Source organism: Cnephaeus nilssonii (genome assembly GCF_951640355.1).
Source record: "Cnephaeus nilssonii genome assembly, chromosome: 4".
Classification (NCBI taxonomy): Eukaryota; Metazoa; Chordata; class Mammalia; order Chiroptera; family Vespertilionidae; genus Cnephaeus; species Cnephaeus nilssonii.
The window spans coordinates 25,738,018-25,758,121 of record NC_137075.1 but is presented as its reverse complement, the minus strand read 5'-3'; the positions used below and the strand labels follow the sequence as shown (position 1 = coordinate 25,758,121).

Below are 20,104 nucleotides of genomic sequence, written 5' to 3'. Positions count from 1 at the left end.
CTTGAGTGTGGCTCTTCCACAAAATACCACGGCCTGGGCGAGTCTATTTTGAAGAAGTGGCGTTAGAAGAAGTTTAAGTTTAAAAAATTTGGCTCTCAAAAGAAATTTCAATCGTTGTACTGTTGATATTTGGCTCTGTTGACTAATGAGTTTGCCGACCACTGCCTTAAACCATCTCAACTTGGAGAACAAACCCACATATCCTTATTAACTGCTGAAGTAACAACTCTCATCAGCTGGAATGGCAGAGTACAGACCTCTGAAATTCTTTCCTTCATGAAAATAACAAGAACACTGGCAAACTTTGTAAGAATCAACTTTTTCAGAACTCTGAAAATTACAAAGGACTACAGGAAGTGTTTATTCAACAGAAAACTGTCATTACTTGCAATGTCTGGTGGCTCTCTGGAAAACTCTACTATGAAACTGTCTTTATTTGGCTGACTCTGAGCTCATCCAGTGCAAACAGCATGTTTTGTTTTTTGTTGGGTGGGGGGTGCCTTTGGTGAAAAACAATCACCGGCAATTGTCAAACATTGTGACCGCCTGAGGTGATGGACAATATTTGGGGGAATAATAAAAAAAAAGCTTACAAGGAAAAACTGGGGAATGAGACATCCATGGAGACTCTGGGAAGCTCCAACATATTCCTCGAAAGCCAAAAGGCCACAAACAGGCATAACCTATGCACATGCTCAGGAAATATCTGAGAAGGCACTAAACTCTTACTTCTGACTAACCTTTAGGCTCTGAACAAGCAGGAAAAGAGAGCTAAGACAGAGTTGTTAACTGTCGGGCTGTGTCTTGAAGGCACACCCCAACACATATCTGGAGACCCACTCCCTGGAAAGCTTACATGTTCCAGATATCCAAGGAAACGTCTTACCTACTCATTAGCTTAACCAGTAAGCTAGCTGGACGGAAACTTCAGTAACCACATAGAACAACAAAAACTACAGATTTTATGGTATTAGTTCCAAAAACTCACTAAACAAACAATAATAACAAATAGCAACAATAAACAATCTTGAGAAGGGAGAATTCAATCTCTACAGGTGCTACATTTAAAATACCTAGTTTTCAACAAAAATTATGAAGCATGAAAACAAAATATGGGAGAGGAGGAAAGGGAAGTCAATATAAACTGCCCCCAAGGAAGGCCAACACTGAATTTACTAGATTAAGACTTTTAAGTCAACTATTTTAAATATGTTAAAACAACTAAAGGAAACTATGTTTAAAGAACTAAAGGAGAGTATGAGAATGATGTCTCACCAAAGTGAGAATATCAATAGAGACAAAAATTATTTTTTAAAGGATCAAATACAAATTATAGAATTTGAGCAATATACTAGTAACTAAAATGAAAATTTCAATAGAGGGGCAACAGTAGATATACACAGAGAAAGGCAACCAGCACACAGACAGTATAAATATATTTGTTTTTAACTTTTTCTCCTATCTGATTTAAAAGACATTAAGCAGTAATTGAAATATGTGTTGATGAGTGTACAATAAAGATGCAATTTGCAGGATAATAACACAAAGGATGGAAAAGGAAATGAAGCTTTATAGAAACAAAGTTTTTGTATACTATTGTAATTAAAGTGCTATTAATCTAAACTAGGGAAAATGTTGACTATAATCCTCAGGACAACCATGAAGAAAACAACTTAAAAAATTACAGTGAAAGAAAAACAAGTTAAAATGATATACTGAAAATATCTATTTAACATAAAAGAAGGCAGTAATGGAAGAAGAAAGGAACAAAAGGTATCTACTCTTCAGTAGTGAGGTCTTCTCCAGGGACCCTGTTTAAATAATCTTACACACAAATCTATTCTTTATCTATTACCCTTCTCTGCTTCCCTGTTCTCTATAGCATTTATCACCATCTGAAAAACTTTATTTTCTTCCTCTACCCACTAGACTTTAAGCTGTAAGAGGGCAGGAGCTTTATTTTGTTTATAGTTTTACTAGAGGCCTGGCCTGCGGGGATAGGCCGAAACTGGCAGTCCTACATCCCCAGGGCGCTACCCCACTCATCCCGGCTTTGCTGTGCCTGCTGCCTCCACCTCAGTAGGCTTGCTGCCGCTCTGCTCCGCTGCGGTCTCTGCGCGCTCATCCTAGGGCAACACCAGGATGGGCAACACCTGCACGCCCATGGGCGCCCATGACCGAGAAGCAGCCGCGGGCTCGCACTCAGTCAGTCCAGATACCAGTCCCCATTCCAGTCCGGTCTGGATGGGGGAGGGGCGCACAGGGGGAGTGTCCGCAGGAGAGGCTCACGCGCGCCCCCACAGCAGCTCTCTCCAGCCATGAGCCCAGGAGTCTGGTGCCTGTTGGCCAGCTGAGCAGCATTCCCGCTGTGGGAGCACACTGACCACCAGGGGCAGCTCCTGCGTTGACAGTCTGCCCCCTGGTGATCAGTGTGCATCAGAGCTATCGGTCAACCGGTCACTTAGGCTTTTATATATAGAGAAGATTCCCAGTGCCTCACACATACCTACTGAGTAAGGTGCTCAATAAACAGCCAATAAATGAGTAAACAAATGAACAATCAACAGAGAGAAGTCTTATAAGAAAAAGAAATGTCTCCCACTTTCAGAGTGGCCTAAAAAAAAAGAGGTATGTGTGTACATGTACTATTTGTAGATTTGGTAGCAGGAATAAAAGAACTCCCCATCCGATGGGGTTCTATTTTCTTTGTGAAGTAGGATGTAAGACATCTGCTGAGTTAGAGGGAAAGGTGGAAGGGATTAAGACTGATAGAGGGTACCAAATGCCAAGGATGCTTCTGTTGAAATTAGTACCTAAATCAGATTCAAACTGTGGTAAGTTTGATTGGGCACTGTTGCCTTGAATCAGCAGTCACATGACTTCATGTGAACTTATCCATCCTAATTTCATGCATTCTTGTAACTTAAACAAAAAAAGTGCTCAAACTTTAAAAGAATCAATAAAGAGAAATGAATGCCTTGAACTCAGATTTTGAAAAAAGCACCATACCTGATTAAAACAGTCTACAACCTGTAAGTACTCAATTTTTCAATTTTGTTATCAAGTAAAAGTCAATTATACCAAAAGTAGTAAAAACAGGGCCTTGAAGAGATATTTGTACATGCATGTTTTAACAGCATTATTCTTAATAGCTAAATGGTAGAAGCAACCTAGTGTCCATTCATTTGATGAATGGATAAGCAAACTATGATGTGTTTTTCAACCTTAAAAAATAAATTCTGGCCCTAGCAGGTTTGGCTCAGCGGATAGAGCGTCGGCCTTCGAACCGAAGGGTCCTGGTTCAATTCTAGGCAAGGGTACATACCTTGTTTGCAGGCTCCTCTCCAGTGCAGACCCTGGTCAAGGCGCATGCAGGAGGCAACCAATTGATTATTTCGCTGACATGGCTATTTCTCTCTGTCTTCCACTCTCTCTCAAAAAAAAAAAAAATTAATGAATAAATATCCTCGGATGAGGATTAAAAATATAAAAATTTAAAAAATAAAGTCATCATTTGTCATCTAAAGCATTTCTATAGAAAAATCAATAAATAAATTCTGACACACGCTACAACATAAATAAACCCTATAATGCTAAGTAAAAGAAACCAGTCACAAAAAGACAAATACTGAATGATTCCACTTATTTGAGGTACCAAGTCAAATTCATGGAGACAGAGAGTAGAATGGTAGGTGGTTGCCAGAGACTAGAGGGACTGGGGTATTTAAGTTTCAGTTTTACAAGATGAAAAGAGTTCTAGAGATGGCCTGTGGTGATGGTTGCACACTATGAACGTGTATACTTAAAAGTGTTTAAGATGATTCATTTTCTTATGTATATTTTACCACATTAAAAAAATTGTGGGAGGAAAGTCAGTTATAGTCTTGTTTTATGTATTAAACAGCATAAATGACATACCATTACTTAAAAAAATTTAACTCCTCACCCGAGGATATATTTTTTTTTATTGATTTGAGAGAGAGAGAGAGAGAGAGAGAGAGAGAGAGAGAGAGAGAAACAAATATATATATAGAGAGAGAGAGAGAAAGAGAGAGAGAGAGAGACAAACATCAATGTGAGAAACATCAACACATGCCCCAACCAGGGGTCAAACCCACAACCTGGGTATGATCCCTGACTGGGAGTTGAACCCACAACCTTTTGGTGTACAGGACGATGCTACAGCCAACTGAGTCACCCAGCCAGGGCAACATACTGATACTTTTAAAGAAAAAACAAACACTTTTCTCTTTAGAGGTTGAATTTAAATCAAAAGAAATTTGTACTATATGCCATGTTTGTTTATACCAGATAGCACAACAGAAGCTAAAGTTTTGAGATACCCACTGGCTTAGAGGAGGAGACTTAAAAAACAAACAAACAAACAAAAAAACCTTGAACCTGGTATACAAAAAATAGGATTTAAAGATACCAGGAAAGGTGAAAACATCAACATAGAACACAGAGACACTGCAAACCAGAAAAACAGAGTATGACTAAAAGGAACAACTAAAGGAAAGCCAAGGACCTGAAGTTTATGTTAGCCTGGTAAGGTGAAAATGATAAGAATCTAGGGAGAAAGTGACCATATCCTAATGGAAGATAAAAGAAAGAGAACTGTGGAAAGAACTAACAGAAAACTTGAAGAAAACCAGACTCCAAAGAGTTCAGCAGGTATAGAATATTATCCTGCAGATAGCCTCAATATAAAATGGAGCATAAAGATCATAAAATATTTCTATATACCTTTTTTTTTTAATTACAGTGATGGACATCATAGGAAGTTATCTGGAGAACCCAGAGAATTATAAGCTAAGAGAACCAATTATAAACAATTAAAGACTTAAGAAAACTAATTTATGGCAAGGCTAAAGCAGATTAAAAGTCACTCAATAATTTTTAATGGAAATGAAAGCGACTTTTAAAAAAAGGTTATTTTTTAAAAAATATTCTTTTATTGATTTTAGTGAGGAAGGAAGAGGGAGATAGAAACATCAATGATGAGAATCATTGATCGGCTGCCTCCTGCACGCCCCCAACTGGGGATCGAGTGCGCAACACGGACGATTGAACCTGGGACTCTTCAGTCCACAGGCTGACACTCTATCCACTGAGCCAAACCGGCTAGGGCAAGAAAAGGTTGTTTAAAAAGCTCATAGCTACCAAACAGATAGTCAATGGTCACCAATATTTGAGGAAAGCATTAGGTAAGAAAGTAGAGAAGCAAAACAAAAAAGAAATTTGAAGGAAACCGACAATTCAGGGAAAGAAAACTTCAACAACAAAAACCTCACCATGCTAAAAAAAAAAAAAGAAAAAGAAAAAGAAAAGAAAAAACAAAATATCTTTCTTTTAAAAGTTCAAGCAAGAAAATGTTTTTACAAATTTAATAGGACTGAAAAGTATAGTTGAAGAAAATAGACCAAAAAGAGAAGGAAAAACAGGAGATAGAAGTAAAACTTTTATATCAGCAGGTCCATCATCAAATGCTCTAAGGACTTGGTATTACAATAATGCTTCTCAAAAAAAGATTAGTACTGCCTCCACCTAGGCAATGTTTGAAATGTCTGGGACATTTCTAAATGTTGCAATAACTAATGATTTAAACTGGCATTTAATGTCCAGAAGCCAGGGTACTCAAAACCCTGCAAGCACAATACAGTCCAACACAAAAATGGTACTACCTAAATGTGTACAGTGCCCTCTAGTGAGAAATACTGGACTATGGAGTAAAAGAATTCTTTCAGTGCCTAACAATATGCATTTTCATAAAATTTAATAAAACCAGGATAAACAAAAGATACCAAAACAAATCACACTTATGAAAAAAGGATCAAGAATCATAACAGCATCAAACCCTTCAAAAAAGCAACACTGAAAGTCCAAAGAGAAATGCCTTTGAAATGTTGACGTCAACTTATTTCCAGCCAAACTATCAAACAAGTGCGAGATAAAGTAGACATTTAAAAAAGATTCAACGTCCTAAAATTTACCTCCTTTGCAACTTTTCTCAAGAAATTATTAGAGAACATATTTCTGCAAAACGAAGAACTAAGCCAAAAACAGATGGGGAATAAAATCCAGTGTGTTTTTTTCTTTTTTAATGGAAGGGGATCCCAGCTGGAAAACAGCAGACATAAATTTCATAGTAGTAACTGTATAACAGGAGAACAGCAGAGGTTTCAGAATAATTACTCTATAACAAGTCTTAAGAACAAGTCTAGATCTGAGCAAGGGAATTAACAGCTCTGGAAGGCAAGTCTTCCCTACTTTACTCCCTCTATACAAGAGGCAAAACTGGCAGATAATGTTATGTGCTTGCCAGTCTGAAAACCCTGATGGATTTGTAGGACCTTTTGGAAAAATAGCAACAGATGCATATAAAATAAGCAAATAAAAAAATAAATAACTCCAAGGAAAAGAAAAAATGAACAGTAAAGGGCAAGTATTCACACAATATGCTTTCAGACTCTCAGATTATTTCCATGGTCATAAAATGTAAAAGCTAGCGATTTAACTAGTTTTATTACCTATATTGGAATATGGTGAAAGGAGATGTAAAAAGTGTGATAGGCCCTAGCCTGGTAGCTCAGTTGGTTAGAGAGTCATCCAGATATACCAAAGTTGTGCGTTCAGTACCAGGTCAGGGCACATATAAGAAGCAAACAATGAATACACGAATGGGTGGAACAACAAATCGATGTTCCTCTCTCTTTCGCTCTCAAATCAATGAATACATTTTTTAAAAAAAGTGTGATAAATCCTCAATTGCAGAGACAAGTATCGTTGTATAATTCTACTTTTTAAAAATAAGGATGGCCCTGGCTGGTTTGGCTCAGTTGGTTGAGAGTTGTCCTGTGCTCCAAAAGGTCGCTGCAGGTTAGATTCCTGATCAGGGCACATAACTGGGCTGTAGGTTCAATCCCTGTGGGGCACATACCACAGAAAGCAACAGATCGACGTTTCTCTCTCCCCATTCCTCTCTCTAAAAATAATAATTAACAAAAAGCTCATGCTCTAAAAATAATACTTTTTGGCATATAGAAAGTGCTCAATAAATATTAGCTATTTATCCGAAAGCCCATTATCAACACAGCTTTCACATAACCATTTATTTTCTTGACATCCAGTTAATTTCTGGTTTATCACATTTTTTAAAAAAAATTTTCAGAGTACTAGCTTCATGAGGTCAAGGTCCTTGCTTCATTCATCATTACATACCCAACAGCCCAGCACAAAGTAGCACTCAAATATATTCACTGAATAATTATACCAGATGAATAAGACTCAAAGACTCAACATATATATATAGGGCAATCTCTATAGTATCTAGTGAGGGAAGAATAATTATAAAAATTAATAGTAACAGGGAATAAAGGGGAATGATCACGTTAAGTGTGGTTTTTGGGGGGGGGGGTAGATGGCAGGCATGTGAGATGAACTGAATAATGGATATACTGAATTTGAAATAGAAAGGCTAAACAGGAAGTTATAAATATGTCTGAGATATCTGGAAGCCAAAAATATAAAAGTGGTTAAGAACATGGCCTTTAGAGGCAATCTGTCCAGGTTTAAATCCAACTTCTGCTGCCTCCTAGTTGCACCATCTTGGACAGATGATTACTTAAACCTCTGGGCCCTAATATTATAGTGTCAAAAACAAAACAAGCCCAGCTGGTGTGGCTCAGTGGTTGAGCATCAAGCTATGAACCAGGAGGTCACAGTTGAATTCCAGGCCAGGGCACAGGTCTGGGTTGCAGGCTCGATCTCCAGTAAGGGGGCATGCAGGAGGCAGCCAATCAATGATTTGCTCTCATCATTGATGTTTCTATCTCCCTTCCTTTCTGAAATTAATAAAAACATATTAAAAAACAACCAAACAAAACAAAAACTCAACAAAGAAACTAATTGTGCCAACCTTACTGAGTTGTTTTTTAGGATTAAATGAGTAAATATTGAGGAATTAAAATGACACTTAGCAATCAGTAAATAATAAATGTTAGCTATTAACATGGTAAGTCATAGCTGAAAATCTCATTTCAAATGAAATATACAGTGGAAACAAGAAAAAAAAAACACAGTACCGTAGGTAACAACAATTAGGAACAAAGAAGAGAAAACATGAAGTGGGAACAAAGAAAACATGAAGAAAAGTGGAAAGTGGACCAAAGGGAAAATAGGGAATTACAGAGTAGAAGTCAAAGAAAATAAATTTTTGAGGAAGAAATAGTCAATAGCAGAAAATGCTGGTTAGGTAGATAGAGTCTGTAAGAAAGCCAAAGGATTTGGCAATTTGAAGGTCATTCATCAATAGGAGAAAAAAACAGCATTCTACAAAGTGCTTAAGGGGGTATTAAGGAATGAGTAGGGAGCAACAAGGCAAACTATAAAGCAGGGTTAAGGGGTAAATGCAGGAGAAAAAAATTCTAGGTTAGTGATCCCTGGACCAGAAATTTTCAACCTTTTTCATCTCATGGCACACATAAATTACTAAAATTCTGTGGCACATCAAAAATATATATATATTTTTGCCGATCCAGCAAGAAAAAATAGGTATAATTTTGTTGTTGTTCTTCATTCTCACCTGAGGATATTTTTTAGAGTGAGTAGAAGGGAGGCAGAAAGTGGAAGGAGGGAGGAGGAGAGAGTAAGACAGAAACATCAATGTAAGAGAGACATACCGATTGGTTGCCTCTAGCATATGCCCCAATCAGGGCCGGGGATCAAACCTGCAACCCAGGTGCGTGCCCTTGAACAGGAATCAAACCCAAGACCTTTCGGTTCATGGGCTGACATTCTGACTAGTGAGCCACATTGGCCAAGGCAAAATACGTATAATTTTGATTCATTCACACCGAACGGCTATTGTTGTATCGGCTATTGTCATTTTTTCCACTTGACAATCTAAGGGAAAAGAGGTCAGTTGCCCCTAACTAAGTAGTCAGGTATTGCATGTTTTATTTTTATTTTTATTGATTTCAGAGAGGGAGATAGAAACATCAATGATGAGAATCACTGATCAGCTGCCTCCTGCATGCTCCCTACTGGAGGATCAAGCGTGCAACTTGGGCATGTGCCCTGACCGGGAATCGAACCATGACCTCCTGGTTCATCAATGGACACTCCACCACTAAGCCACACCGGCCGGGCTTGGTATTGCATGTTTTAAAAATTCTTGAGGTACATCAGCTGAAAATTGCTACTCTAGACTTTTGGTTTCCAAGGCTTTCAAAAAGAAACAGGGAGAATGACATAAGACTGTAGACTCTTAATCCTATCGAGTAAAATATTTTTTACTCTGTTGTCACCATCATTTGAAATAGGAAACTACATAACAGTATTTCATAGTAGAATCATAAAAATGCTGTAATAGAAAAGGCACCGGAACTTCCAAATCATCATTCTTGACTACCCTAAGAAAATGCTGACAATAAAGGGAAGAGTGCAGGGGAAACAAAATTCTTCCCCTTTAATTAAAAATGAAGAAATAAAAAAAAAAAAGAGAAGAAATCAAGTTACATGTGAGCAAAATATGCACAACAGGGTAAGATTGTTAGGTAGCAATATCTGTAGTGTAATGACAAGTCTATATGCCAGTGTGTGCAAACACAAACACTAATTAAAACTTTTATATTTGCTGAAGAATTAGCAGTTTTAGAATACAAATTCCTGGACTATATTTTCTGTGTATTATCTATAGCATATTTTTATAGTTGACAAACAGTATATATGCCATAAGTTAATTTTTTTTAATATACTAACTATAGAAAAAATGTAAGGACATGTTTGCAATATACATGAACTACACTTGATACATCATGGGGGCTCAAAAGAATTTTCTTGAAATGTACTGAAGTGATGCCACACGATGGAAGACAAAGAATTACAGGACAGACTCCATTTCTATGAAAAATGCTAAGATGACCATATAACATAGTGGTTATAAGAGTGGTCACAAGAACATAGGCTTTGAATTCAGACAAACCTGGGTTCATGTGTCAACTGCAACACTTTATAGCTGGGTGACCTTGGCAGTTATTTAACCTAAATTTGTCTCATCTGTAAAACAGGAATGGTATGTGCATAAGGTTGTAATGCTGATTAAAGGGCAGTTATTACTAGGTGTACTAGTTAATAATGCAGATTTTGTCATCTAAGAAAACACGATAATTTCAAGAGAAACATCAAAAGTGCTTTATTCAAAGTAATGTCCATCGCTAGTTACACATTTCCCCATCTTTAGGTAATGTGTGGATACCGTCCCAATAGAACTTTTCTTGTTTTGAGGCAAACCATTCAGAGACCCAATTTTCCACTTCTTCATATGTTTTGAAGTGCTGCTCAGAAAGTGCGTGCGTCATCGATCGGAACCAGTGGTAATCTGAAGGAGCAAGGTCTGGTGAATACAGCGGTTGGGTTAATACTTCCCAGGCAACATCTTTTAACGTGTCTTTAACTGGTTTTGAAGTGTGTGATGGTGCGTCATCATGAAGCAAAATTACTTTGCCGTGTCTTCTGGCACATTCTGGTGGTTTCACAATCAAACTGTGGTTCAAATTGATTATTTTTTGTTGGTATCGATCAGTATTAATGTTTCACCTGGTTTTAGAAGCTCATAATACACCACACCTTCCTGATCCCACCAAACACAGAGCATTGTCTTCTTTCCAAAGAGATTTGGCCTTGCAGTCAATGTTGATGGTTGACCTGGATCAACCTATGATTTTGTGCGTTTGGGATTCTCAAAATAAATCCACTTTTCATCACCAGTCACAATTCGATGTAAAAAAGACTTTCTTTCGTGCCGCTGAAGCAACATTTTACTGATGACTTTTCGATTTTCCATTTGTCTTTCGTTCAGTTGATGTGGCACCCATTTTCCTTCCTTTAAAATCTTTCACACTGCCCTAACCGGTTTGGCTCAGTGGATAGAGCGTCGGCCTGCAGACTGAAAGGTCCCAGGTTCAATTCCAGTCAAGGGCATGTACCTGGGTTGCGGGCACATCCCCACTAGGAGGTGTGCAGGAGGCAGCTGATAGATGTTTATCTCTCATCGATGTTTCTAACTCTATATCCCTCTCCCTTCCTCTCTGTAAAAAAAAAATATATATATATCAATAAAAAAAAATCTTTCCCATTGCTTGTAAACAATTGGAAATTGTTTGCTGAGCAACTTTTAATCTCTCCGCAAGTTGTTTTTGAGTTTGACACGCATCTTCATCCAATAATGCTTGTTATAGTTGGTCTTCAAACTTTTTCAGTTGACCTGGATGTTCTTTGTCTTTCACATCAAAATCATCACTTTTAAAGGGTTTAAACCAGCGTTCACAAGTATCTTGAGATGGAGCATGTTCACCATAAGCTTCCCGAAGTATACAATAACTTTTTCTTCAAAATAAAGTAATGAATGAAAACTTCCCGCAAATGCTCTTTGTTTTTTGGCACAAAATTCAACATTTTGAAGTGTAAAAATACCAACACCTTCAGCAAATTTGACATATGAAGTTTTGAAGCTTGTTGTGAATACAACAAAATAGCATACATATCAAATTGCATATATATAAACATATGTGTAACTCCATCTACTGAAAAAAATCCGCATTATTAACCGCTACACCTAGTATTTTTATACTAGAGGCCTATTGCACGAATTCGTGCACCAGTGTGGTCCCTGGGCCTGCCCTGTGGGATTGGGCCGAAACTGGCTCTCTGTCATCCCCTGAGGGGTCCCGGATTGCAAGAGGGAGCAGACCAGGCCAAGGGACCCCACTGGTGCCCAATTGGGGCCGGGGAGGGACACAGCTGGAGAGGGACTGCAAGGAGGGCTCCAGGGTGTGTCCAGCCCGTCCAGCAGCAGCCTAACCTACTGGTCAGAGCATCTGCTCCCTGGTGGTCAGTGCACGTCATAGCGACTGGTCCACCAGTCGACTGTCTGCCTCCTGGTGGTCAGTGCATGTCATAGCAAGTGGCTGAGTGGCCTTAGCATATCATTAGCATATTACACTTTGATTGGTTGAACGGCCAACCGGTCGACCCGACACTTAGCATATTAGGCTTTTATTATATAGGAAAACATGAATTGCCAAAATCGTACAAAGTCCCTTTTTTCCAAGTTCTAGGCCAAATTCTGGAGGATGAGGCAGAAACCTGCTTTTTTTTTTTTAAGTTTTACAAGTGATTCTGACTGGCATTTTTGTTCAGAATTCACTGTCCTAGAGCCTTACTAACAAATATTTTAATACAAGGTAAGGCACCCATACTAAGATAAAAAGAGCTTTAAGACATGAACCTTTGGTTAGTTCCAAGTTTCTAAAACAGGGCTTTACCCCAAATTCCTTTTAGAATGGAAAATAACATACTGCAAAATTCCAATTTAAAATCTTTCAAAGTCAAGGAGGACATGGTTCCATATTAAAATTTCACATTAAAATTAGGTATATCTTTGCCTCTTCATATTAATTATTGAACAGTTTCATATGTATAAATGAACAGTGTACCCAAGACTATATACAATATGTAGGCTCTTATTTGTTATCTTTCTTAAAATAGAAGTTTACAGTTGAAATCCACTGATTCATCACTTAAACGCCCCCCAATAAATTTTTATTCAACACATACATTTTAAAATGAGCACAATTTTATTAAAGACTGGACATACTTAAAGCAAATTTAACATTGCAGAAGCAAACCTGAAACCCTATTAACTAAGTAACCCAATAAAACATTTTAGAGAAATGTATAGAATAAAAGCATATGAACATAATCATGAACATTTTATTTTTAAAAAATTGTCAGTATGAAATAATGAAAATCCCTGGAAAAAATTAAGAGCCTAGAGACCCTGTAGAACTTCTTCAAAATAAGCAAGCAATCAAGCAAGCAAACAAACAAACAAAAAGCAGCACTTAGAATGGCTATATCAGAACTAATATGCCAAGAATAGATCAACTGAAAGCAAACAAGCAAGTAAAAGGAATCTTCCTTTAAAGACATTTATGTTACTGTCAAGGAAAAAACTAGATGAGAAAACAAGGACTAGGGTAGACAACATAGACCTCACTAATGTATGTACTTAAATTACTGAAGCTTATAAATGAGTAATGCAATTGCTAAGTTGAAAAGTGGTAGAATCCAAGCTTTTGTGCAACAGTACAAAGTTCATAAACACTATTTTGGACTGGTGAAGTCTTCAGTGAGCCCAAACTTCGATGCATTTGCTAATGCAATTTTTTAAAATAAATGCCTCACTATCTTCACTCACACATAATATTAAGTTTGCAACCTGATGTGGTAGAAAGTTGTATATCAGCAGAATTCTTATAAATCCCAGGTATTTTAAAGCAGACTATACATACAGAAGTTTTAAAAAATAGACAATGTTGACAAACTTTTTGAAAGCGCTATAATATATCAAAGCGCAATCCTAAAACATTGAATTCACTAACAGGTGTTAATTTACAATTAACTTTTTCAAAACTTGATAAGTGTCAAAATAACTACTCTTACCCTTTACCCACTCTGTAGAGTCAAATAAAAGTTTGCTAGTTCAAAATCAAACCGAATATATATGGATACCCATATATATTTCTTTGAGGACACCCTAAGTTAATCCGAAAATCTTTCTTTAAACACATTTTCTTGACTATTCACCGTAGGCATATATATCAGTGAATAATACTGCTGACATTCTAAATATACTAGTATATACATACCAATCTGAAGAACAGGTGCAACACTATTTAGATAACATGCTTTTTTCCCCCCCTCCTCAGCCTATTTTTGACATGGAAATGATTTAAAAATAAACACAAGTACCCCCAAATGTTGAACAATCCTTTTAACAATATGTAACCATTCTGAAATCCAAGACACAAGCCCTCAAATTACCAACATCTTCCAAGAGAGGTAAACCAGCCCATCAAAGCTTCACCTTAATTATGAAGGGTCCTGAGGATGTATCAAGTTGCTTCCCCTCCGTGAGTTAGTAAACTGAGATAAAAACATTTTACTCCCAGCTAATATTAATTCTTTTTCTCAGTCGTTTCACAAACACGACACAGATCATCTAGTTTGGTTTTTACAGGTAAAGAAGAGGGTGGAGGAGGGGGGAGACCTGATGAAGGGCACCCTAAAAAGCCTCCGGCTTCCCAGGACAGGCGTACCTCGTTTTATTGCGCTTCGCTTTATTTCTTCAGATTCTGTGCGGGGTTTTTTTTTTTTTTACACAAACTGAAAGCAAGACCCTCCACCGGCAAAAACATTGCCACTTGCTTACATGCAGTGGTCTGGAACCGAACTCGCAGTTATCTCCAAGATACGCCTGTATGGGAAAGGCCGGATGAGTCAGTCCCTAAACTAAGGAAGAACTGACAGGGGAAGGAATCCAAGTGCATTAAGCCAGCACCCCAGGTAAGAAGGCCCTTCAAGTTGGCGGTGGGGAAGGAAAACTTCCCAGGTCCGCGACAAGCCATTGTGCTTGACGGCAGCCCTGGAAGGAAGCATGGTTGTCAAGGGGCAAGTAGGTACCAACTTCAGGGGAGGGGGCCAGACGTGCCAAATCGGAAAGGGGGGTGACCCAGGAAAAGGTGGTGAAACACCCACCCCCCAGCCCCTCTCCTCGGGTTCTGCATCTCCAGGGGCGCGCACAACACAAGAGCAGACTCGGCGCTCAGCAGCCCACGCCGGGCTCTCCCCCAGAGAGGCGCTCGGCGCTCAGCCCCCAGCCCGGGAGCCCGGCAGGCCGCCTCCGGGAGCCCCCGCAGACGCCATAGTAAAAGCCAAAATGGCTGCCCCAAGGAAGCCCGCACCGCGCCGCTAGCGAGGGCTGGGGAAGCAAGCTTCTGCGGGAAACGGGGGAGGAGGACTCTCGGAAGACCCGGGGCCAGGACCGACGCCTCCCGAGCCGCACAGGTAGGTCCCTCTGGTCTGCCCCCGGCCGCGGGGCTCCCTCAGAGGCAAGTCCCGCTCCCACCCCCGCCGGGAGCCCCGCCGCCGCCGCCGCCGTCCCGCACACCGACCCCGGCCAGGTACCTGCAGCTCGGCCCGCTCCACCTCCCAGTGCGCCCGCTCCATCTCGAACCGAGCCCACTCGTGCTGGATGTAGTGCAGGATCCCCGGGATGGTGTACTGCTGCGGCCGGGACAGCTCGGGGCCTGCCGCGGGACCCGCGCCCTCGGCGGCGGGAGGACCCCCGCTGCCCGCCGCGCCATTGCCCCCCGGCGACAGGCTCATGTTTCCCCCGGGTCCCTGCTGCTGCCGTGGAGGGGCCGCCATCCCCGGGCCGCCTCCACCGCCTCCCGCGAGCTCGTCCATTGTGTGTGGGGCCCCGGCCGGGGCGCAGGGCGAGACGCCGACCGCTGGGGAAAGGGCCGGGGCGGGGGGCCCGGCGCGGGCGGCCGGGCGGAGGCCGGCTGGGAGCGGGACGGGGAGGGGATGGTTGCTGTATGTCTGCCGCGGGTCAGAGCAGGGAGCTGCCGGCCGCCGCCATTACAGTCCCTCCTCCATCTGCCCGTCTCACTCACTCACTTGAGGGAAAGGGGGGCCGCGGCGGGAGGGGGAGGGGCAGGTTGGGGAAGGAGAGGGACGTAGGGCCGCCCCCCGCGCTGCATGCCGGGTAGAGAACGCCGCTGCCGTCGCACGCCCGGCGGCCAAATAGAGTGCGGCCTCACCCCGCGCAGGCGCGTTGAGGGCGCGGTCGGGCCGGCTTCGCCGTTGGGGGCGGGGAAGGAGCCGGCCCCGCCCCCACGCCCGCCCCGCGACTCGCTCCGGGCGGCCGGCGGCCGGGACCGCACGGAGGGCTACGGACTCCGACTTCAGCGAGCGAGCCGGTCTCCGGCTTCCCAGCGACGTTCCCCTCGCTCGGCCAGCCCACGCGCCGCTCTCCACCGAGGGCCTCCGCGGCGAGCCTGCCTCGGCGCTGTTGAGCCCCGCTGGTCGCCCCGGCCGGCCGGCCGCCGCAGCCCGGATTCCTGGCGTTTCTTTGGCATTCCTGGCGCGCTTCGGGCGGCCGTCCCCGCGTGCCGGGCCTCGTCCTGTCCCTCGCTCCGCTCCGATTCCAGCGCCCGGCAGTCCCCGGGGCTGGGGGGCCGTCTCTTTGTGGCCGACAGCCCGGGTCCTCGCGGCGATTCCCGGCCAGCGCTCCGAGCCCGGCTTTGGTCCCGGTTCTGTGTTCGCGGGCGCCCATCGCGGCTGGTTCCGCTTTGCCTCCCTCGTTCTTATTTCCGGGCTGGGGTTCGGTTTGGGGTTTGGGGGAGCAGAGCAGGATCTACTGTTTTCTTTTATGTTTTTAGTGTGTGCTTGTTTTCCGTGAGAGATGGGGAGGTAGTGAATCCGTTTAGATCTTTAGCCGGTGGGTAGAGGGAGAAAGATAACTTCGAAGGAGACTAACAATTTGTTGTTTTACAAGTGAATGAGTTTACACGTATTTCATTCCTACCAGAATCTTTGGATGGAAATAAGAAATAAATGCATCGTGAATGCAACTTAGAGTCCTAGATGAATGGCTAAAGATGCTTTCTTGGGTCATTGAATGTTATTTGAGCGAGTATAATGTACACGTAAGAGACAAGGTGAAACCTTTTAAGAACCATAGTGTGTATTCTTAGGTGATGAGGTTGCCAGGAAACATCTTTACTGAACTGTAAGTTTCTAAGTTAATATAGCTAATAACCATTTAGTTGAAAAATAGGACAAAAATAATACTTAACAGCATAATAAGGAAAGGAGGTTTAGTAATTATAGTTACGCAGGAAAATTGCATATAAAATTGATAGCAATTTTTTTCTTCTACAAAGAAAATTTTCACTATGGAAATATATAGGATCACTCAGAGTGTAATTTCTTTTTCTTTTTCTTTTTTAATATTTATAAGAGTTTATTTGAGCCAACTGACAACATATGCGGAGGAGCAAGAGCTCAAATGCTCACACTTAGGGTATAATTTCAAAGAGATAAAGTAATACACCTTATTCTGTCATATCTATTCTGTAATATAGTTTAATGGAAAGCAGACTGGACTTGTTGCTCATGGTGCCGTTTTATTTATATATGAAATGAGGTCTTAGGTTACAGTATTAAGGATTATTTTTCCATTTTATAGTGACTAACCTTCAATCTGCTTATGAGGCATCCCCCCCCCCCCATTTCTTTTTAAGGGGCCTCATAGCACATAAAAGTTCCGAAATCCCATGCTGCTTCAAGACCTGTATACCACAAGAAACATTTGTGAGAGAGTGTGGTTGACCTCCATGATGTTGGCATCAAAAGCAGAACTTGCACAGTTATATTTCCCACTGGTACCTCAAGCTCAAGTAAAGACTGGGTTTATCATTGTTATTTTCCTCCCCATTCACTTTCAGAAAACCAAAAAACTGCTCCTCTTCTATTATCTATTTCATTAAGTGCACTACATCCAAACCCGAGGCCTGGCAGTCATTCTAAGACCTTTCTTTCGCTCAGCCCCCACACCCAATCTCTTCCACAGTAACATCTTTCATTTCTATTCCATTATCTTCACGTCTTAGTTTAAACCTCCCCACCTCTATTCTTCCCTCCCTTCCCACTACCACTGATGCGTGATCGATCTTCAAAAGGCAGATCTGATCATGTCATTCTCTATTTAAAATCTTTTAGTGATCGCCAGATTTAGAATAAAACACAAATTTTAGTATAGCATATAAAGGTCCTTCAAATTCTAGAACTAGAGGCTCCTGTCACCGAATCTAACATCACACCATCATGGCACCATATTCTCTCCAGCCAAATGGCACTGTTTTGGTTCCTCAAATGCATAAAGATGTTTCATTTCAAAGGAATTTAACACATGCTGTGCCCCAGTGCCTTTCCTTACCTTCTTCCCTCAAAACTCAGCTCAGGAATTAATTCCTCCAAGAAGCTTTCCAAATCTCTGAATTATGTAGAGACCCCATCCTAATATTCTCTCATGCTTTTCTCCTATTATTACAATATTAAATTGTCTATATACTGATCAGTGACACTCACACTAGCACCTGCACATAACAGGTACTGCAAATCTTTGCTTTACTCATTTATTTGTTAAAAAGTTCTCGATTGGCTACTATTTTTCAGATACTCTGCCAGTCCCTGATGATCCACTGTGAACCAAGCAGACGTAATCTCTCCCCTCACATACGTTCCATTCTAGTTTTAGGCAAGCACCAACCACCCTGCCTTCCTCAGTATCTGTCCAGATGTGTCTTAAAACTGTCTCTTTCAAAATTTGTACTGTGCTCCCTATTTGAAGAATTTCTATTGACCATCCTACATTCACTTTATTTTTAATCCTCACCCAATGATATTTTTTCCTTTGATTTCTAGAGAGAGTGGAAGGACGGGAGGAGGGGGAGAGCAAGAAACATCGATGTGAGAGAGACACATCCATTGGTTGCCTCCCACACTTGCCCCTGCTGGGTCTGGGAAACCTGCAGCAGAGGTATTGGCCCTTGACCAGAAGCCCATGCTCTAACCACTGAGCAAAACTGGCCAGGGCTATATTCACTTTATAGTTTTATATTTATTTTTCCTATCACCATTTATCCCCTCTATGCCCTCTTCCACATCCACCCGCCTCATCCCCATGCAATCACCACACTTGTCTATGTCCATGAATTCTTTCTTTTCTTTTTTGCTCCATCCCCCACCATTAAATATCTACACTAATATGCCCTAACTAGTTTGGCTCAGTGGATAGAGCGTTGACCTGCGGACTCAAGGGTCCCAGGTTCGATTTCAGTCAAGGGCATATACCTTGGTTGCGGGCACATACCCAGTAGGGAGTGTGCAGGAGGCAGCTGATCGATGTTTCTTTCTCATCAATGTTTCTAACTCTATCCCCTCTCCCTTCCTCTCTGTAAAAAATCAATAAAATATATTTTAAAAATAAATAAATAAATATCTACATTAATACAAGAGAAACATGCATATTGACCGTCCCCCCCCCCTGCTACACCCACCAGCCAATCAGGAGCAAGTATGCAAATTAACCCAACAAAGATGAGGGCAGCCACAGAGCTGGAGTGAGAAGGAGGCTTGGGTTGCCCCCGGTGACAGAGGAAGCCAAGCTTCCCACCCACCCTGGCCACTGCCCAAGGAGAGGGTGGGAGCCTGGATCGCCAGGGGGCATGGCCAGCCTGAAAACGGCCCTCAGCCCCTTACCCAGACTGGCCAGGCACCCCAGTGGGGACCCCCACCCTGAAGGGAGTGTGGCTAACCTGCAAACAGCCATCAGCCCTTCACCCAGGCTGGCCAGGCACCCCAGCGGGAACTCCCACCTTGAAGGAGGTGTGGACAGCTTGAAAACAGCCCTCAGCCCTTCACCCAGGCTGGCCACACACCCCCAGCAGGGACCCTCACTCCATGGGGGCGTGGCCAGCCTGCAAACCACCACAGGACCCTCACCCAGTCTGCCCCACGCCCCAAGGGAACCCCCACCCTGATCCGGGACACCCTTCAGGGCAAACCAGCCGGCCCCCACCCGGTGCACCAGGCCTCTACTAATAAAAGGGTAATATGCTAATTAGACTGGGAGACCATCCAGGAGACCTTTCGGATGTCATTCTGAACAAAGCCATGGTGGCGGGGTTGAGGTAGAGGTGGTTAGAGGCCAAGAGGGGAGGGCAGTTGTGGGTGATCAGGCCTGCGGGGGGACAGTTGGGGGTGAGCAGACCAGCAGGGGGGTGCCAATTGGGGGCAAGCAGGCCGTCAGTGGGGGTTAGTTGGGGGTTATCAGGATGGAGGGGGCAGTTTGGAGTGAGCAGGCCAGCAGGGAGGCAGTTGGGGGTGAGCAGGCCAGTGGGGAGGCGAGGTGGGGGTGAGCAGGCTGGCAGGGGGGGGCAGTTGGGAGCGAGCACACTGGCACGGGGGGCAGTTGGGGGTGATCAGGCTGGTGGGGGGGCATTTGGGGGCAAGCAGGCCGGTGGCAGAGGGCAGTTGGGGGCGAGCAGTCCGGCAGGCAGAGTGGTTAGGGGCAATTAGGCAGGCAGGCAGGGGAGCAGTTAGGAGCCAGCAGTCCCGGGTTGCGAGAGGGATGTCCAACTGCCGGTTTAGGCCCATTCCCTGTAAACCGTCAGTAGGACATCCTTCGAGG

The 20,104-nt window shown here is 42.5% G+C and overlaps 2 protein-coding genes across 5 annotated transcripts in view; one reads left to right on the top strand and one right to left on the bottom strand.

The window, feature by feature from the left end:
- The window catches only part of STRN3 (striatin 3), a 102,395-nt gene extending 86,861 nt beyond the window's left edge, over window positions 1–15,534 (bottom strand). Inside the window, exon 1 of the mRNA XM_079769401.1 lies at window positions 15,031–15,534. Coding sequence (XP_079625527.1) covers window positions 15,031–15,312 — 282 coding nt within the window. The 5' untranslated portion in view covers window positions 15,313–15,534. The remainder of the gene's footprint in view (window positions 1–15,030) is intronic.
- The window catches only part of AP4S1 (adaptor related protein complex 4 subunit sigma 1), a 45,387-nt gene continuing 39,646 nt past the window's right edge, over window positions 14,364–20,104 (top strand). For 3 of the 4 annotated variants that reach the window (XM_079769407.1, XM_079769404.1, XM_079769406.1), the window contains exons 1-2: window positions 14,417–14,518; window positions 14,637–14,910. The gene's annotated coding sequence lies outside the window, so the exon portion shown is untranslated. The other variant, XM_079769405.1, reaches the window with a different exon arrangement.